The sequence below is a fragment of the Protopterus annectens genome, chromosome 4.part0, assembly GCF_019279795.1.
Source record: "Protopterus annectens isolate FY-2018-M chromosome 4.part0, PAN1.0, whole genome shotgun sequence".
In the NCBI taxonomy this organism is placed as follows: domain Eukaryota; kingdom Metazoa; phylum Chordata; order Ceratodontiformes; family Protopteridae; genus Protopterus; species Protopterus annectens.
Window position 1 is genome coordinate 507,588,774 of NC_056733.1, and position 21,046 is coordinate 507,609,819.

Below are 21,046 nucleotides of genomic sequence, written 5' to 3' on the forward strand. Positions count from 1 at the left end.
GTGAGGATAGTTCGCAGCCATTCAGAAAGCAAGCCCAATGACTTCCCCTTTGCATGCCAAGTAAGGCTCAAATGGCAGCACCCTTAGGCGGAAAGCTGGCATTATTTTCAAAAAATTGGCATATTGTCACAAAAGACAAATGGATCCTGGACATTATAAACAGAGGCTACAGATTCCATTTTCACACCCTTCCAAAAATGAGAGGCATGTCAAACCTGCCACACAATCAAAGGGCAGAGGCACAAAGACAAATTTCAGATCTCATGGACATGAAAGCTATTCAAGAGGTACCTACTCACGAACAAGGTCAAGGATTTTATTCCAGACTATTCTGGTACCAAGGAAGGGAAAAGATTGGAGATCTATTTTGGACCTATCCATCCTAAACTCATTTTTACTCGTACCAAAATTCAAGATGCTCACTTTACAGCAGCTTCTTCCCATGCTGGGCAAGGAGTCTTGGCTGGTAACATTGGACCTCAAGGAGGCATACCTGCATGTCCCAATCAGACAAAATTTCAGAAGATACCTCACATTTCTTGCAGGTTCAACCCATTATCAGTTCTCTGCATTGCCCTTTGGCTTATTTACTGCGCCCAGAGTATTCACGAAATGCTTGACATCAGTAATTGCCTACTGCAGACTTCAAGGGATACAAATATACCCCTATTTGGACGACTGCCTGATCCAAGCGGACAGCAAGCACATACTTCTGAAACATCTGGCTTATGTAATAATGTTGTTGAATTCTCTGGGATACACAGTCAACAAAAAGCAATCAATGCTAATACCCTCTCGGAAAATAATTTTCCAGGGTGCCAACTTGGACACAAACACCCAGATGGCCTACCTCACGCCAGAGAAGCAGGGGCAACTAACTCAATACTTCAGAGCACTAGCAAATTTCACCAGGCTGACTGCAAGGAAAATCCTGCAGGCTCTGGGATTCATGGCATCTTGCATCCTACTAATCCCATGTGCAAAGCTGCATATGAGGAAACTTCAACGGTACCTGAAAAACCTATGGTCTCAACACAGCCACAGTTTGGAAACAATAATACCACTAATTCCATGTCTTCAAAAGGAATTTCTGTGGTGGGCTCAAGCATGCCAAACAAACACAGGTCTCCCATTCAGCAAGCCTCAAGCAGATCAAGTCATCACAACAGACTCCTCGGACTACGCCTGGGGGGGGGGGCGCACATGACAGATCGGTGCATTCAGGGCAAATGGTCCCAAAAAGAAAAGCACCTTCACATCAATCAAAAGGAAATGCTAGCAGTAATAAATGCTACTATAGCTTTCAAAGATCTTCTGCATCCAGGTCAACTATTGATAAGGACAGACAACGCCACAGTAATGTGGTACATAAACAAACAGGGAGGAACCCATTCATACCCCCTATGCAGGCTGGCCATGTCACTTTGGAACATGGCTCTGGACTTACAAATCGAACTTCAAGCACAGTACTTGCCAGGCAAGGAAAACACGCTGGCAGACAACCTAAGAAGAAATATGACAGATCCACACGAATGGAATTTGCATCCTCAAGTTTTTACAGAGATAATTCAAGCATGGGGAAGGCCAGACATAGATCTATTTGCCTCCCACAAAAATCACTAATTGACAAAATTCTGCTCAAGGATTTTTCATCCAAAGGCCTGGAGAGTGGACGCTCTCTCTTTCAGTTGGACAACAATGACAGTTTATGCCTTCCCACCTCTTCCTCTGCTGCCCAAAGTTCTATTAAAAACCAGAGCAGACAGACCAAAGATGATTCTCATTGCTCCAGACTGGCCAGGACAACACTGGTACCCACTCCTGAGGAGCCTGACGCATTCCCCACCATGGACCCTGCCTCTAATGCCTCTTCTTCTGACTCAGCACAGCTTCAAAACTCTTTACAGTCAGCTGAAAACACTCAATCTGGCCGCATGGAAGATTCCTTAACATTACAACAGACCCTACTCTCCAAGGAGGTGCAGGATGTCATTTTGGAGGCCAGAAGGCCGTCTACTAGAAAAGCTTACTCCATAAAATGGAAACGGTTTTGTGCCTGGAATGAGAAAAAGGGCCAGAATCCTGGAAAACTGAATTTACCTCAAATATTACAGTATCTAGCTGAGCTGCTAAGCAGTGGACTTTCATTCTCCTCCATCAAAATTCATGCCTCAGCCATTTCTGCAGAATACAACACTGATCCACCTTTATTCTCTCACCCCCTCTTAAGACAGTTCCTCAGAGGGGCTAAGAATATAAAACCCCCAAGGAAACAACCAATACCTGCTTGGGATCTCAATTTCATTCTAGAAAAGCTGACCTTGCCTCCTTTTGAGCCAGATGCCTCAACAGATTTGCAATATTTGTCCTGGAAAACAGCTTTCCTTCTGGCTATTACCTCAGCTCGTAGGGTATGGGAACTACAAGCCCTCATGGCTGTGCAGCCTTTTATCATCTTCCATCAGGACAGAGTTTCCATACGAACCAACCCGTCCTTTATGCCAAAAGTAGTATCCAGGGTAGCTTTGAATCAGGCTATACACTTACCTACCTTTTATCCTAATCCTCAAAACAAAGGGGGGAGAGATTGCTACATTCCTTGGACATCCACAGACAACTGCGTTATTATTTAGACAGAACAAAGCCTTTCAGAAAATCAGAACAGCTCTTTGTGTTCTATGCTGTAGGAGCTCAAGGGAAGCCAATTTCCAAACACACAATCTCAAAATGGATAGCCCACTGCATACGCTTTTGTTATTCTTTTCATGGCAAAACTGTACCTACAGGCATCAGATCTCACTCCACAAGGGCCACAGCTACCACTGCAGCTTTCCTCAGAGGAGTTCCTACCAAAGATATTTTGGAAGCAGCCACTTGGAGTTCTGTGCATACCTTCTCCAAGCACTACCACCTTCCATTATACTCCAAATCTAGAGCAGGCTTTGCCACTGCTGTCTTGCAGGGCATCCTGGCTCTTCCTAGTTCCACCTAGTGCCTACCACCCCTTTCTTAGCTTTGGGACTCTACCCATCTGTTATGACTGCAGCTGTATGCACGATGAACATAGTACAGTTTTGTACCTACCATAAATGTAGATGTTCGAGTGCTAATACAGCTGCAGTCCAGGTTTCCGTCCCTCCTTCCCCTCTTGGGACAGGCCTATTGGCTAACACCTCCTCATACAACCTGATTTGGGTATTCATTTATGGTGTATTTGCTTGCACTACTGTATTTTGATTATATGACATTGCTTTATTACACAAATTTTATGTATTGCCTTTCTTCTGGGGGCACCTGACATCTGGGGCAAGAAAAACTGAAGAAAATGGTGTCGGCTGGTTCTTTTATACCCCTGTCGCACTGACGTCAGGGAAGAAGTGACGACAACCGACATCGGACCTAGACTTTGGAATTCGGCCGACCGAGGACCCGCCTGACGGCAGGAAAACCCATCTGTTATGACTGCAGCTGTATTAGTACTCGAACATCTACATTTATGGTAGGTACAAAACTGTACTTTAGCATTGGTTCCCTCTTCTGCATTTAGCTAATGGAAATCATCACAAGTTACCTCACAGGGTGGATCTACTCACACAAGACAAGGGATCTCTCATCCATCCTCACCTGTCCACTCTTCAGATGGCACTGTGGGTGATAGGATTGTGATTCCATGCAGACACTTTTTTTCTGAGAACGTGCTTAGGGTCTTGCAGGAGGCTAGGAAACCCCCAACTAGGAAATCCTACTTATCGAAATGGAAGAGGAGAGGTTTTCTGTTTGGTGTCTTTCTTGTAACCTGGATCTACTTTCCATGTATGTTCCTTTGGTTCTATCTTGTTTGTGTGAACTGCTTATTGCTAGGTTGGCCTGTCCTTCTGTTAAGGCTCACTTATCAGCTATTTCTGCTTGTCTGCCTTTGTCACCACCTTTTAGGAGTCCTTCATATTAGGCCTCACAGGAAGCCTGTCCCTCCTCCCTGGGGTCTTAATTTTGTTTTAAAAAAATTGCTCCAGGCTCTCTTTGAGCCTGCAGCTTCAGCTTCCTTGCAGCATTGTTCTTGGAAGATTGTACTTTTGTTAGCCCTTACTTCTGCTAGACTGGTGTCTGAACTTCAAGCCCTTAAGTCTTGTCTTCCTTTTTAAGTGTTCCACATAAGGACAGATTGTCTCTTCATAATAACCCTTCTTTTATGCCTAAAGTGATGAATGAGTTGTCTCTTAAGTCTCGTCATTTGCACACTTTTTTCCCTTCTCCACAATCTGCTAGTGAGAAGGTGCTGCACACTTTGGATGTGCATAGACAGCCCAAATTTTATCTGGATAAAGACTATGACTTTTCATAAATCTGATCAGCTCTTTGTTTCCTTTCATCCTTTGTCCTTAGAGTTGGCTGTTTCCAAGCAAACACTTTCTTTTTGGATTTCTAAAGCCATTTCATTTTGTTATGCCTTCCATTGCAAGAGCCTTCCTTCTTTTAAGGCTCATTCTACTGGGCCTGTGGCTTCTTCTGGTACTTTTTTCATGGGTTTTGATACTAACTGTATTCTTGAGGCACCTACCTGGACTCCTGTGGATACATTTACCAAACACTATAAGTTGGATGTGATATCCAGAGCTAGAGCTGGCTTTGCTAGGGCCATTCTTCATGGGTTCCTAGAGAGCTCTGCTGGTCCCTCTTTCTCACTCTCTCTTCTTCCTGAGCTTTTGTGCTCTCCCTATTGTAAAGAATACTGCATCTGTGAAATGGAAGGACATAGTACATTTTAGTTACTAATGTTATTGTTGCAGTCTGGGTTTGGTATTTTTTATTGCAATAAAAAATTTTGTAGAGAATGCTATAGTTATAGTGAATGTATTTGGATTGTACGAGTCCTTGGAGTGAAACACATGTAGGAGTAAGAACTGAGTTGATGTTTGGTTGATTGAGTTTTGTGATTAGCAAACAGTACCTGGTGCAAGAATTCTCACAATAGAAGACATTTACTTAGGAATGCTGTTATGAGTCCCTCACACATATGCACTTTTCTTGGTCTTTGTTTTGTCCTATTTGTAATGAGCCTATTCATTCCTTTGCCACTTGGGGAATCCCTGACAGCTGTGGAGTTGTTTTATGATCTCAAGTGCTTATACTGATGTGAAATATTTTAATTTGTCCTAGCCTTCACTTCTTGGCACTGATGTAGACATCCACATCACTGATATCAGCTTTGCCCTCCTCTTGCATGTGAGTATCACAAGGTGTGCACTAATGAGGGCTACAAACTTGGTTTGGTTACCCAGCCCCCTTTCCCCTAGTTCTTTGACTATGTGTGTGTGTATAGCAAAACATCCAACTAGACCACTGCTCCCTCAGCAAGGGTAGGCAGGCTATCACTGGCCACTAAACTTATTCCTTGTCATGCCCATTGTGTCCAGTGTGTAAACCAATGTTTAAACTCTGGTAATCTGGGATGTAGTTATGGCTTTATTCTTGTATAAAACAGAACCGAGCCACCCAGCTGTACTTTTTTTTTGATACAAAGTGGAGGAAGGTAAATTATGTAGTTGGTGGTAAAAGATAATGAACGTGTAGTAATCTTTAAGCACTTGATTTTTATTGACATAACTTTTTATAATGATTGTTATTGTTATCCGGAAGGCTGTTGCTGTTGGAGGGAGGCCCTGGTTCACCTTCCTGTTTGCTAGGAAGCAAACATATTGTATCTTGGGGATTTGAAGATATGCTCCCTGCTCCAGATAACAGTGCCTCTGGCAGTGAAAATAAAGGTAAGCCATGGAACTGAAGTTACTTCTTATAAAATACTGTATGTAAAAAGTGTTTTGTGTCATCAGGTTAGAATGCAGTCTTAATGTTTCATAATTATCTGTGTACTTGGATGTTGTCATCAAATGTGGGTTAATTTGCAGTTTGTCCTCACCAAGTATAATTTTCTATAAATGTTTGGTGTTTCTCAACTTTGATAATTTTTTTACATGTCTTATTTGCCTTGTCTTGTAGCACTTCCAAACAGTACACCTTCTTTGAGATTAGTTTCTGCCATGGTGTTTACCTATGTCATGGTGGAAACAGTCCAGTGCTGGAGTCCGATTATAAAGGTGAAGCTAGTACTATTTCATTCCTTATTTTTTTCCCTTTGGTATGAGAATAGTACCCACTGTTACCATGTCCTGTTTTTCATTTGGGATCATTTTGCATGAATAACTTGTTTGAGTATGCTTAAAGGATTTTTAGTCTAGTTACCAAAAGGACTGTTGCAACCCATGGTGCTGTTGTATATGGGTGTTTAGCTTTAAGGCTAATTTATTTATTTAATTTATTTATTGTATGGATACTAGTTTAGTCCAGCTAGGTTAGTAACCTCATTTCAGAGAGACAGAGGTGGTATTTGTACTGATTGGGGATATTTGGCCAGGAAACCAGCAAACTTCCCCAACTGTTTTTGAGAGTGCACGTCTTACAATTGCTTCTAGCTCAGAGGCTGCTGAGAGAAGGAATTTGATGGAGGAGAGAGAAGCGAGAGGTTGCAGTGGTATGGAAGGTTCTGCTCTTGATGGTATTGTGAATTTGGATGAAAACACTGAAAATACAGATTTAGATAGCAGAAGTATGGAGAAGGTGAGCAATGGTGTAGATAGCAAAATTAACAGCATTTAATAGTTTTTGGGCATTTCTGAATTCCAGAAAGTAGTAGTAGACTAGACGATGAGGATATTGTCTGCTTAATACACCCTGAACATCCAGGAGGAGACTTGATGTCACTGGCAGAAGCAGTGAGTCAAATGTTTGGAGAGAAGAAAATGATGGTGTAGATGTAAAGACAGAGAATGTGGAGAAAACAGAAATGAGTAAAACATTGTATGGTTGGAGATTGCAAGAAGGAGCATAGGGGTACTGAACAAAATATGGAAAAAGAGACCCACTGCTGCAACAGCAAGAAGCAAAAATTATTGTGGTATATACAGGTGTAATGTGGGACGGTACAATTGTGCCTTTAGATTTTAATGTATATGATGTAAGGTCATTCATTCATTTAGACAAGGAGATGCCTTTTTATGTAATGTTTTCATTGGGCTTATTACTGGAAAAAGTTTATATTGTGTTGTGAAAAGAATGTGTTTCCATGAAGTGAATATGTGCTTTCTGGCCAAGGACCTAAGCTGAAGAAAAATATCTTTGTAATTTTGGACAGATGAAATTGTGTCAGTGGTACAAAAGTTAGCACACTTTCATTTGGTAACGGAACACCAGAGGGCTCTGGGTTCTTCTCATTTATGTAGTGAATGTTTTAAAGTCAGATACAGTCCTTGTGGGTGTAAAGGGCATACAGCAAATTGATGAAAAACCTTATGTAAAATAGTAAAAAAAAGACACTTCTGGTTTGATAATAAAGAACGGCAGGATAATTGAGAAATAGAACAGACCGAAGAAATACTGAATCTACAGAAGAAATTACAGAAATTACTACAGAGCAAGAGAAGAAAAAAAATGATCAAATGAAGATAGAGTGATGGGACAGATAACAGAAGGCTACATTGAAGAAAAACGTGGATGATATTCAGATAGGAATGCAAGAGATTTGAAACAGAGTGCTGAAATATATTTTAATTGCTGGGTATTGAACATTCAGACCAAGGCAAAGAAAAATAGGAAAGGTTAGAAGCGAGGAAAGGAACTCATTGGGGAAAGGCTGGAAAGTGTGAAAGGAAAATATTAAAATATTTCACCAAAAGTTAAAATTAAAAAATAATGTACAGTTGGCATCAGTGAATATTAGTGGTATTCTAAACGGAGACAAAGAGTATTTTAGAATGGTGCTGTAGCTTGGATGTGGATATGACTGTTTTGCAGGTTATATGATTTCTTTCAGAATTGGATAGAGTGCCGACTGAGAAACTAGGGAAGTAACATTTTATAAAGTTTGGTGCATGAATGTTTGGGAATTTTATTTTCTGTGATGGACAAAATATTCGATTTTAGTTTTAGTATGTACTAGGACAACTGTGGTAGATGGGTAAGAAAAATAAGTATTCAGATTAATATATGCATTCACAGCATTGAGAGTGGGAATGGTTAGTTAAAGAATTAAAGCATTGGTGACTGAACCTGGAAACAATGAGTAGGGATTTTAATTGTAATTTAAGGGTATGAAGAAAAAGACAAGATGGTACGTTAAAAAAGTTGGACATTATGAGATGGGAATAAAAGTTGTTGAATCAAAGGCAGTGGGTATGAGAACAAGTAAGAGCAGATGTGGATTATTTTGAGATCTTGGAAGATGTTAGAGGTAGATGGTGATGGCATGGTAACAGATTTTATTTCCATATCATGTAATAATTCAGATAGAAATTTGAGAATGAAAATGTAGTCAGGGAGGGGTATTAAAAAAGGGTGGCAGGAAAAATAGTTAATACAAGGTGCAACAAATAAGGAAAAAACATGTCTGTGACATACTTATTTGATTCTGCGATAAAGTGGTGTACATCTTTTAAGAACTAGTATAAGAAAGTGTGTCTACATTTAGAATTACAATGTAGAAAAAGAGAAACAAAAGTTCTTGAGAATAAAGGACAAAATGATGTGTGATCTGGAAAGGAATAATAAATGTCTTTACAGGAAACAAGAATTATGTCAGCAAAACAAATGGAAAGAAAAAAACCTTATTTAGTTTATACAAAGGTATTTAAGGAGTAAGAGGAAAGAACTGTCTCCATATTTTGCAGCAATTGTTAAAAAATTGTTCGCATCCCTACCTTTAATTTCCATCATTAAACTAAGATAATTTGAAATGTAGGCAAGACGAAATCATGCGAATCATTAAGGAGCATGTTACAACAGTTATGGAACAGTATGGAAAAGATGAAATGCAATATAAGGAGATTTTTGCAGAAAAAAATAAAATTATTACATTAATAAAAAAGGAAATGACTTTAGAAGAATCAAGTGTGTAAGTAGACTAGGTATCTGATGGGGAATGGCATTGGGTGTATGGGGTATACATAAAGCTGTGAGAATGGCAAAATTGTTCACAGGAGTGTTAAATTGAATTTCATGGATGAAGGTTTAAAGGTAGATATGTAAAGGAGTAATGCAATCAGTATGCAGATGACACTACCTTAATCTGTGCTGCACAAAATATTCCCACCCTCCTGCAAACAACTCAACTAGCATTCCCTGACGTTGAAAACTACCTTACCAAAGCCCAACATATCCTCAATACAAAGAAAACTCAGCTTATGATTACAACCAGTTCTAACAAAAACACTGATAACAGTCAATTCACTATCTACTCCACAAATGCTACCCCAGTCGCTCCAGTGGCACAGGCTAAGCTATTGGGAATAACCATAGACTCCCACCTAAAATTTGATAGTCATCTCAACTTAACTATTAAAAAAGTACATGCCAAACTGGGATCACTCTACCGTATCAAACCATTTCTTACCAACAACACAAGGTCAGCCATTGCTCGCTCCCAACTTCTATCCACCTTACTTTATGCATCTCCCAGTCTGACTAATCTGAACAAAACTGAACTAAGCAAAATGGAAGCCTGCTATAACAGAATTGCCTGCTTTCCTGCAAATTGCTCATATAGAACTCATCACTGTACTGCTTTGAAGACAGCTCCACTGGCTTGAACTGCCCAACCTCCTAACCTACAATCAGCTCTGCCTCTGTCATTCGATCTGTTACCTCCCCAATTAAGTGTCCTTCCCTCAAAAACCTAGTACAACATCACTCAGCCAAAAGGCCTCTTAGATCATAAAACAAACTACTACTAGAAGTCACCAACAGCTACAGTAGCTTTGGAGATGCACTATATAGTAGTAAGTCTTCTTTCGGCTGCTCCCGTCAGGGGTCGCCACAGCAGATCAACTGTTTCCATTTCTTCCTGTCCTCTGCATCTTGCTCTGTCACACCAACCACCTGCATGTCCTCTCTCACCACATCCATAAATCTTATCTTAGGTCTTCCTCTTTTCCTGTTACCTGGCAGCTTCATCCTTAGCATATTTTTCCCAATATACTCTGCATCCCTCCTCAGCACATGTCTAAACCAACGTAATCTTGCCTCTCTGGCTTTGTCTCCAAACCTTCCAACCTGGGCTGACCCCCTAATATACTTATTCCTAATCCTGTCCATCCTCGTCACACCCAGTGCAAATCTTAACATCTTCAACTCTGTCACGTCAAGCTCTGACTCCTGCCTTTTTGTCATTGCCACTGTCTCCAACCCATATAACATAGCTGGTCTCACTACCCTCTTGTAGACCTTCCCTTTCACTCTTACTGGTACTCGTCTGTCACAAATCACTCCTGACACTCTTCTCCACCCACTCCATCCTGCCTGTACTCACTTCTTCACCTCTCTTCCACACTCACCATTACTCTGAACTGTTGATCCCAAGTATTTAAACTCCCCCACCTTCACCACCTCTACTCCCTGCATCCTCACCATTCCTCTATCCGCCCTCTCATTCACACACATATATTCTGTCTTAGTCCTGCTGACCTTCATTCCTCTTCTCTCTAGAGCATATCTCCACCTCTCCAGGGTCGCCTCCACCTGTTCCCTACTCTCACTACAGATCACAATGTCGTCTGCAAATATCATAGTCCACGGGGACTCCTGTCTGATCTCGTCTGTCAACCTGTCCATCACCATTACAAATAAGAAAGGGCTCAGAGCTGAACCTTGATGTAATCCCACCTCCACCTTAAACGCATCCGTCACTCCCACCACAGACCTCACCGTTGTCGCACTATATAGTAGTTCAGTGGCTAAAAAATGGAACTCTGTCCCCACTAGCATTCAAAACACATCATCCAAAGGCTCCTTTAAAGACCTCATCAGGCAACATCTCAAGCAAAGTTGGCAGTGCCATGATTGCTACCCAGGCTAGTGAAAGTGGATAAGGTACACATACTAAACCTAGAGTACTTGATAATAGTTTTCAGTCTTACTCACAAACACTGGATAATCTGCAATGTATGTTCTGTACCTGTGTACTATGTATGTTTTCTACCTATGTTCCAAATTTCAGCTGTACACCACAAATCTAATAATTACCTTTATTTTTAAATATTTTTGTTTGTTCTCTCCACTGTAACTGTTGATGTGCTGCATAACACTATAAAAACATGTATTTTGTAATTTGTGTGTATACCGATCATGTCTAAATAACTAAATGTATCTGTAATTTTTCTATGTGGAGTTTTTCTCCCCGGGCCTCTGCTGAAAAAGGGCCTTTTTGGCTCAGTCAGACACCCCCGGTTAACAAATGTAAAGTAAATAAATAAATAATAAAAAATAAAAATATGAGAAAAGGGATAAAAAAGTTAAATTGGATGCCCTTTACTTTACATAATGAAGATTATAACATTTTTAATGAAGAATGCACAGTTAAGATTTGAAAAAGCAGTACAAAACGTAATAGTTGAGTATGGTGTAAAAGGTTAGAAGAGTCAGGAATTTGTTTTTGTGTGAATAGTAGTAGTTAATGAGATAATAACCAGGACAAATGCATAAAAATGTGATGGGAGGTGTAAATAAAGTGGAACAGGAGCATTTGTGGAATATTTCAGAGCAGTAAGGGAATGGTGTAGATATTTCTGAATGAATTGAAGTCGTATGAGAATAATAGTTTTAATAAATGGGTGCAAGATTTTTGGTTAGGTGGAGTAAGGCAGGGATGCCCTATGAGCAGCATTTTGTTTTGTGAATACAGTTGCACGTGATATAAAGAGGTTATGAAAGGGGAAGTACTTATTTAGTACAAGGAAGTGTTGGTATTCTTGGTTTTTATCTTGTGCAGATGTAATTGGGGTTAAGAAAAGGCTATGGATGAAAAGACATTATTTTTAATAAATTTGGTTGTAGTCTTATCAATCCTTGATAGGGAAGACAATCTTTAACGTGCAGCCAGATAATTCTCAGCATATTCCCATTATGTCATGTTTCCCTCTCTAGTTATAGGCTTTGCCAGTACCTTGGTTCCTATGCCAGTTTTCTCCAATAAATTCTAGCCCCCTCTTGCCTATTGTCTATATCTCTAATTGCAGTAATCCCTATTGACAGAATCTTCTTTCTCCATTCCCAAATTGGCTTAGTTCTTAGGTTACTTTCTCCTACTTTATAGATGTAATATTCTGTATGGTTATTGTTATTCACCTTAAAGGCCTGTATCCAGAATCCCAATCATACCTCTCAACTGTCCAGATTTTTGCAGAATGTCCTGATTTTTGGTTCATATTTTTGGTCCGGTCCTCATAAAATTTGTTGTCTTACAAATGACTGGGATGATCAGAGAATGGAAGTCAATTAAATAATGACATACATTTGAGTTTCAGACTTCAGATCCTTCAGAAAATGCTTGTTAAAACAAACCCTGTTACTCTAGCAACTGTGTAAGTTTATAAGAGCAATATTTAAAATAAATCCCTATTTTTGGGCCTTTGTCCCCCCCATTTTGTCAGGCTTTGTCCAGATTTCTTGCACTAAAAGGTTGAGAGGTATGATCCCAGTCCTTCCTTGTTTCTTGAGCTGTTTCCCTGTTTCATCTTCCCTTTCCAGTCTGAATTGTAGTTTTCTGCTTGCTGCTATGTGTAGGAGCCTTAACTTTGTAGCTCTGAAATACCCCTTCAGTTTGGGCAGTCCCAATTAGCCCTGTTATACTGGAAGAATCCGCTTATTCCACTTAACTCTTGCCGTCTTCCCCACTCAGATAAAAATCCTTCAGCTCTTTATTAATTGTTATCCATAACTCTCCTCTGGTTGATAAAACTATGCCTGAACTATGTACAAGACTAATGGGGCTAAAAACATTGTAAATGCTTGTATCTTACTGTCCAAGTCCATAAAACAAAACTCAATTTTTGTATTATCTTTTGTTTAGTCTCTTTCCACATATTCGTAGCTGCCACACCAGAATCATTTTTAATCCATACTATTAAATACTTCATTTTATCATGTCCCAGTAAGCGTGGATATTGCTGAACCAATTCATATTTGGGTACGTAATTTAATTCTGTTGCCTTTGTTTTAGCTTTATTAATTTTGTATCCCAAAAAGGTTTGAAATTGTCTCAGAATGTTCCACAACACTGTAATGTCTCTTTCTGGTTTTGTCAGGTATAAAAATATCATATGCAAATAGAGCCAGCTTTTCTTGACTACCATGCCAGTTATATCCTTGAATTTCTCAGTCACTTATTTTCTTTGCCAGTGGTTCTAAATGTAATGCAAATAAAGGGGAAAGAGAACACCCCTGCCTTGTTTCTCTGCTCAAGCAGAAATCAGAGAGACCCCCACCCTGTTTAATTTTCACCTGTGATCCCTCATATATTTTCCTAATCAACCATATAACTTTTTCAGGAAATTTAAATGCTTCCATTGCCCTGCACATAAAGTCCCAGCTTACTCTGTAAAATGCTTTCTCTGTACCAAGACCCACTAACTACAATAGTATTTTCTTACATTCTGCTTCTCTCTGGATCATCAGTGTTCTGTTAATGTTGTCAGATCTGTAAGAAAACCCAACGGAATTGTGAGCAAAACCACAAAGTATAAACACACAAACAATTCCAATGCAGAAGGCAATATGAAAACCAGAGGCAATGCACCAGCAAATCTAAACTTTTTTATTGGATAATGAATGAAGTATCTGAGTATTTAAATGTATACAGCTGTACTGTTTGCTGGTCTGAAGAAGCAGTGGGTTTCACTGCAAAAATGCTCATCTTTTAATAAAAGCTTTTGTATGTTAGATTTGCTGGTGCATTGCCTCTGGTTTTCATATTGCCTTCTGCATTGGGATTTTTTGTGTGTAATGTTGTCATATGTTTGCCTCCCCTCCACAAGATCACATTGATCCATATCTATTAATTGTGGCATCACTTTTGCCATTCTTTTAGCCATTATAGACATTAACACTTTATAGTCATTATTTAGTATTGAAATGGGATTGTATGAAGCTGGATCTGACGGATCCTTTGCCCTCTTTAGGTATTACAGTTGCCAATGCTATCTTCCAGGATCTTAATACTTCTCCTTTTACAGAGCTGTTAAACATAACCTTCCAGATCTGTGTCAGTTTTTTCTCTCCTAGCTTCCAAACTTTCACAGGAATACCATGTATTCCTGGGGACTTTCCTGTAGATTGGTTATACATAATTTTTATGTCATCTCTTCTTATACTAACCATTAGTAATTGAGCCTCATCTACCTCTAACCTTGGCATATTTAATTCTTCCATAAACATTTCCATTTGTATCTTTTCTTGATTTTCATATTTCTCTGCTTTATACAAACTTTGATAGAATTTCCTAAATATTTCTAATACCTCTACAGGATCTCTTGTTACCTTCCTTGTTATAGGCTCCCTAAGCTTGGTGACAGCCCTTTCTGCTTTCTATTGCCTGAGTCATTGTTCATAGGTTCATAGGTTCATACTAGGCTATCTGCCCTAGGGCATTTATAAGCCTAGCCAGAATGTGTTTGGCTTTCGCCACCCATTTTAAATTTATTTTGCTATGCCCTTTTTCGAGGTTAGTATACTGTGCCTCTATCTAACAGTGACACAGAAATGATACCCGGGGTAAACCTACGATATCCCATCCACTCATCAAGATTCCTCTTGAAGAGAGTCAATGAGGGACTCTGCCTAACCTGGACTGGGAATTTATTCCAGAGTGAAGGGAGCCTCTGGGTTATGAATCTGTCCCTCCAGCATGTCCTATTTATTTCAGTGCTGAGGTTCAAGTCTCGAGCGTAGCTCGATGGGATTTGGATTTTCTGAGGTGCAGCATGTCCATTAATTCCGGGTTGGACATGGCTTTATACGTCAGGCACAGATCGCCTCTGAACAGGCGGTATGCCACTGAGTAGAGCTGGAGTTTCTTTAACCGGGCAGCATATTTCCAGTTGCTGCAGGTGTCTGGTAAGGTACATCCCAAAAGGGGCATTGTACTCAATTATGTGCCTGATGTGGGATGAGTAAAGAGGCACGATGACCTTCCCTGATCTAGATGTGAATCCCTTCATGATTAGGTGGGCTATATAAAATGTTTTTCTAACCACTTTGGCCATGTGGTTGTCAAATGAGAGATTGCTATCAACTTGGGTCCCCAGGTCCCTAATTACTTCTTCTGTACTTAATGGATTTCCACCTATGTGGTAATTTGTGGGCACTTTGTTTTTGCCAAAGGGGATGACTATACACTTTTTGGCATTTAGCTTGAGGCCATGGCACTGGCACCAGTTGTCTGTTTCTATGAGGCCCTTTTGGAGGATGCTTGTGTCGGCTGGAGAGTCGATTATGGCACCCAGTTTGCAGTCATCTGCGAACTTGGTCAGCCACAGTCCTTCCGTGTTGGCCTGTACCTCCGAGAAATATATACCGAACAAGAGAGGTCCCAGGACTGAGCCTTGTGGGACACCACTTGTAACTGGTTTGGAGTCTGACATGGCTCCAGCAATTCTAACCATGTGGGTTCTGTCCTTGAGCCAGTTTGAAATCCATCTAGTGACATAGGGGTTTATATTTAAGCTGGTGAGCTTATCTATAATGCCCGAGTGGGGTATTGTATCGAAGGCTTTTGTGAGGTCCAGGTAGGCTGTGTGGACCACCTTCCCCTCGTCAGTGGCCTTGGTGACTGTTTCAAAGAAATCAACCATGTTTAAGAGGCAGGATCTGCCCTTAACAAAGCCGAACTGGGTAGGATCCAGTGTTTGTAGGTCCCCAATATCTTTATTTATGAGGTCCATGATGATCCTTTCCATAGCTTTGCAGACCAAGCTAGTCAGGCTTATGGGGCGATAGTTTCCAGGATCCGTTGAGGCACCACCTTTATGGAGAGGGACCACTGTTGCTGTACGCCACTCTTTTGCTAAAGTTTTTTTTGTACTCTTGTGTTAACAAAAAAACAGTTGCTTAACAGCAATCTTTCTAAACTCGTGTATATCATTTCTGCTTAGAATTCTGCAGTTGATCCCCTTCTTATTTGAGATTCCCCCTATTCTGCAATACTTTAACCATAGCTCCCTTTCTTTTAATTCCACCCTGTTTTTAAACTCCACCTTAATTTTATTCTACTCCTTAGCAATAGTTTCAGAAGTAATTTCCGTCTGGAATAGCTCCTGAGTAATCTCCACTACCCGTTACTTAAATTCCTCTCTTTTCAACATATGGGTGGGAAAGCACCAGTGTATCATTTTTATTGCAATACCTTGTGTTATTTATTGTTGGTGCATGATCTGAAATATTTATTGGGTATGTATTAAGACCTTCAGTTAAATGCACATGTTCCTGTGAAATGTAAATTCTGTGTAGCCTAGCCCATCTTTTTATATCTTGGGGAATATGTAAATTCACTCAGACTTTCTATTACTGAATTCACATGTTCCATGCCAAATATTTTAATTTGTTCAAAAATCTACCCTCCTTTGTTATACTTTCACTTCTGGGCCCCCTAGACACATTTTTGCTGCTGCAAATCAAATTTCAGTCTCCCACCTATAAGTAGTACTCCATGCTGAAAACTGATTATTTCTCCCAGAATTTTCTTAAGGTCCATTATAGCAGTTTTAGGTGGAATATAAATACGTGCTAGTGTAATCCTCCTCCCTTGCCAGTCGCCCCTTAGCACTACAAATCTGCCATTATTATCTTTTTTATCATTTTCTGTCACTTTGGAGCTCCTCTTGCAATTAATATAAGTTGCCCTCTGTTCCTTTGTCCTAAATATTCCACTAAACTATCCTGAAAACATTTCTTTATCAAATTAACATGTTCAGTTCTTTCCAAGTGTGTCTCCTGTAGCATAGCTATTTGCACTCTGCATTTTTTAATGTAGTTCACTATCCTTTCTTTTTTGTTTTTATCTGTGAGACCATTGACCTTTAAAGACATTACAGAAAGCATCATTGTATTAAAAAGTTGTTATTCCTACCTTTTATGCGTAACACTTTTTTGTTAAATGTCTAGTTCCAGCTTTTGTGTTACATGCATACTCTGTTTGGCAGGTTGAACTTTTATATAGTTTCTTGTCATATCCATTTGAGCCTGTGTCACATCTTAAACATTTTGTTTTACTGAAAGCCCTCAAACAAAACAAAACAAACAATCCCTCAATACCCCCTAAAACCTATTAATTTAATACTAACACACAAAATTATATACATATTGAAATAGTAAAGTGTTTAATAGGAACAAATGTCCCAAACTGACAGCTACACACACTCAAGTTAATGTAAAAGAAAGGTTATCCATGATAAATAAGACACATGGAGCAGCCTGTGCTTCTACGAAGTGCTAACTTTTTTTGTCTTTTCTTTATAGCTCTCCCAGCTGAAAAAAACGCTGAATGCTTTTGGAGAACATTATCTTCTAGCCAGTTTCTCTTTTCTTTTTGTTCCCAGCCAATGACTCTCCACCAGACTGTAACCAATTTCTCTTTATCAGATTGTCCCAATGGAAACATGACAACCAGACAGCCAATTTCTCATCATCAGATTATTTCTATGGAGACATGAGGGCAAGACACAGAATTGCTACTAAGCATACATTCATTTGCTAGAAAAAAGCCTCATAATAGTCAATATTCTTTTTCAGTTACTTGCCTTCTCTTAAAACTTGTTATTAAGTCAATCTAAGGTCCTTAATCTAGTCATTCCCCTTGCAAGAATGAGAAAAAGCACATTCATTTTTCTTTTGTCCTGCTCTTTTAAACGGGCTTTTTTTTTTTTTTTACATTGCATTGCCTACATTTCTTAAAACTGAAAAAGAAGAAAGAGAAAAACGGAAAAAAAGAACAGCAGCACCTATTTATAGTCCCCATTACACTTAAAAATAATTGAGAAAACTTTACTTTATAGCATGAAAAGAAGAACGTTCACCACAAAAATTGTACTATTAAGAAAAAAGGTTTTCTTTACTTAGTTAACTTTACCCCCCCCATTTCCCTTCCCCAAAGTGTTTTTCTGAACATTAATGACATGAAGTAGGGCATATACTTTAGAGTCCCCCACAAGTCCAACAGATTCTGAAAAAAGTTCAGTATTTCCAGATTTTCTTGTTCTGTCATATTTCACAAATATTGCATTTTAATCCCACATTAAGTTACTGTTTTTTACTGTTCATCTCAATCTCCCAAATTCTGTCTGTGCTTCATTTCCAACATACTCTCCATTCTTTTAATCATCTCTCATGTTCCCTTCCTTCTTTTCAGCAATTTCTGTTCAAACAGTGGAAAAGGTTTCGCAGGTACAAGTCTCTCTGTGGTCTTTATTACCAGAAGAACAGTAAGCAAAATCTCCTTCCGTTTCACAGCTCACTTTTTCTTGGAAAACTCTTGCATTTCCTCCTTCGCATGTACTTCATCAAAAAATGATTTATCCCTTCAGGGAAGAAAACCTTGAAGACAGCTGGGTACAGCAGTTTGAATCTCACACCTGTGTCTCGACATTCCCTGAAAAGTGGAATGAATTTACTCCTCTTTTGCCTGGTGTACAATGAGTAATCATTATCTACAAATACTCTGCTGTCTCCCAGTTTTAGTATTTTGTCTTTCTGCCACTTGTCAGAATCAGCTTATCCTGCTGATAGGATTACATCTTTTACTATTAAAGGTCTAGGTTGCTTTCTTATAGCTAGGTTTGGAGCATACACACAATATGCCCTTTTAAGTACTACTCCTGCTGTGGAATACTAGTCTAGTTGATTACTTGTGCTTTCATAGAATGAATGCAGTCTATTCCTTCCAGCGCCTGTGTTACAGCTGAAAATCTCAGGTTTTCCCTACATGCTCTGTCCTCTAATTCTGTTATTGTTTGAAACATCTCTTCCTCAGCAGTCTCATATTCAGCCAGGTTTTTCATTGTCTGATTTTTGCATCTTTATCACCTGATATGAATATCTGTGTAAAGCTTCTTCCATTTTTTCCAGTCTTTTGTTATTTGTGTTGATCTAATCCGTCAATGTTTCATTTATTTTAACCAGGTCTGTTTGCAGTTGTCTTGTGTCTTCCTGTAGGTTACTGGAAATTGTGTCTAGAGGTTGCATTACTTTTTGCTGAACAACTGCAGAATTTTCCCCAGTCAGTGTTTTTTTTTCCTCACATTTTGTAGCTGGTTTTTTTTCCCCAGGTGCTCTGTATTTCTTTTTTCTTAGCATCCAGGCAGTACACTTATTAGCCAGTTACTGAAATGTACCCATAAACACAAAAGTCTACTGGCCTTCTCTATTGAGTTTGTTTTCACACTGGGAGAGCTAGAGTTAAGCTGTTACCCAATGTGCAGCCATATTGGAAGTTGGAAGAAAGGTTTCTTTGTTAAGAATGAAGTAGTATAGTTAAAGAAAAAATTAGTTGAGGAAATAAGAGAAATGTATGCATTATAGAAAACATTCAGACTTGCATTCACAAAAGTATATTTAGTCTTAATGTGGAAAATAACATTTAGCAAATATATATGATTCCAAACAATAAGGAATAAAGGTTTTTGTATCATTTGTGTTTTCAAGGTAAATCCAGTTAAAAAGGTTGATGTGTTCTATCCTATCTCGCCTTTCATTCTTACCAGGTTAGGTTCAGATCCGATTCTTGGATCCAACTCTGCCTTTGAATGCAAGCTTGAGATATTCCACTAGCTCATGGCTATCCCAGCATGCTCTACGTAAACTCTCCAGATCTCGTTTGCCACTAAACAAGATCGTGTGCTTATTCTAATGGCTCTGGCTAAGTATACTTTTTATTATAATCTCTACTGTTAGCAATTACTTATTCTTCACTATTATTTAACTAAAATAGCTAGTTATTGTACTAGTCAGTTATTTCCTCTTTTTTGTGGCTAATTTTTCTGCTGTTGGCCATAGTCTTCCATCTAGGCCTTATCCCTCTCCCAGCTTCTACCTTAAGAGTTTTAATAGCCCATTTAAGTTAGAGGGCTCTCATTCCTCTTGTTTTTCTCTTCCAGGAACCTTGTTAAAGACAGTTCATTTAAATTAGAGGACTGCCTTCTTATTAGCCCGTTTAAGTTGGAGGGCTTTCTCCTTCCCTTTGTCTCCTGGGCATAGCCCATTTAAGTTAGAGGGCTGTGCCATCCTTTCATCCCCTATAACTGTTTGCCCTAGTAAAGTTTTACCGTTTAAAGTTTTTGCTCTTTAAAAAAAAAAAAAAAAAAAAAAAACTTCTCTAGCTAATTTTCTCTGTCACTGTCCTTTCAGGACATCTTCTAAAGATTCTAAACTGCCAGGTTTAAAAAAATGTGAAAAATGTGGACAGAAAATGTCCTTAACTGATAGACACAATTTGTGTCTATTATCTAGGAGCTGTCCCTCTCCAGGAGTCTTGCTCCAGTTGTCATTCCTTTAATCACAGAACTGTACTGGAAAGGAAAAACAAATTGATACTGAGAGGACTGTTGAAAAGCCCCTTCTCAGAAGCAATACACAAAGATCCAGGTTTATCAAAGACTGACCAGTCTCTAACTTCAAAATCAGACAAGTCTGGAAAGAGATCTTCCTCTTTTAGTGCTCAGTCTGAGCCATCAAAAGAGGTTGCCAAAATTTCTACACTGGATCCCAAGTCTGTCCGATCCGAAAAATCTACAGCTCCAACACCATCTGTCTCTGTGCCGGTAAAGTTTGAGTTGCAGAACTGGTCCCCTGTCTTGGAGCCATTCTCCCCTACTCTAAGGTCCCCAGTACTTCAACATTCTAAGTCTCCAGCCCCCTCCACTCGGTCTTCCAGGAGCTTATCCGACGATGACTTGGATTGAGTGGTACAGAGGCTATTAAGGACAGCAACGCTGGCAAAGTTGTTATTGAATCCAACCCCAAGGGCTTCAGATCCAACCACATCCTCCCCTTTTGCTCCTTTTCCTCCTTCGATCCTACCTTGGACTTTGGAGTTGGAATGTCCTGAGCTGATATTATTGGAACCCTCAGACCCGAGACCTGTAATGGGATGTTCGGATCCGACCATTGCTCCAATGTCCTCGGCTCTATCAGAGCTTGAGGAGTCTAGGAGCTGACACACTCCAGTCAGGTC

General features: G+C 39.5%; 1 protein-coding gene across 2 annotated transcripts in view; it reads left to right on the forward strand.

The window, feature by feature from the left end:
• HECTD4 (HECT domain E3 ubiquitin protein ligase 4) overlaps positions 1 to 21,046 on the forward strand; it is a 5,422,508-nt gene that overhangs the window by 532,605 nt on the left and 4,868,857 nt on the right. For both annotated transcript variants that reach the window (XM_044068422.1, XM_044068423.1), the window contains exon 4: positions 5,638 to 5,765. In XM_044068422.1, the coding sequence (XP_043924357.1) occupies positions 5,638 to 5,765 (128 nt within the window). The remainder of the gene's footprint in view (positions 1 to 5,637; positions 5,766 to 21,046) is intronic.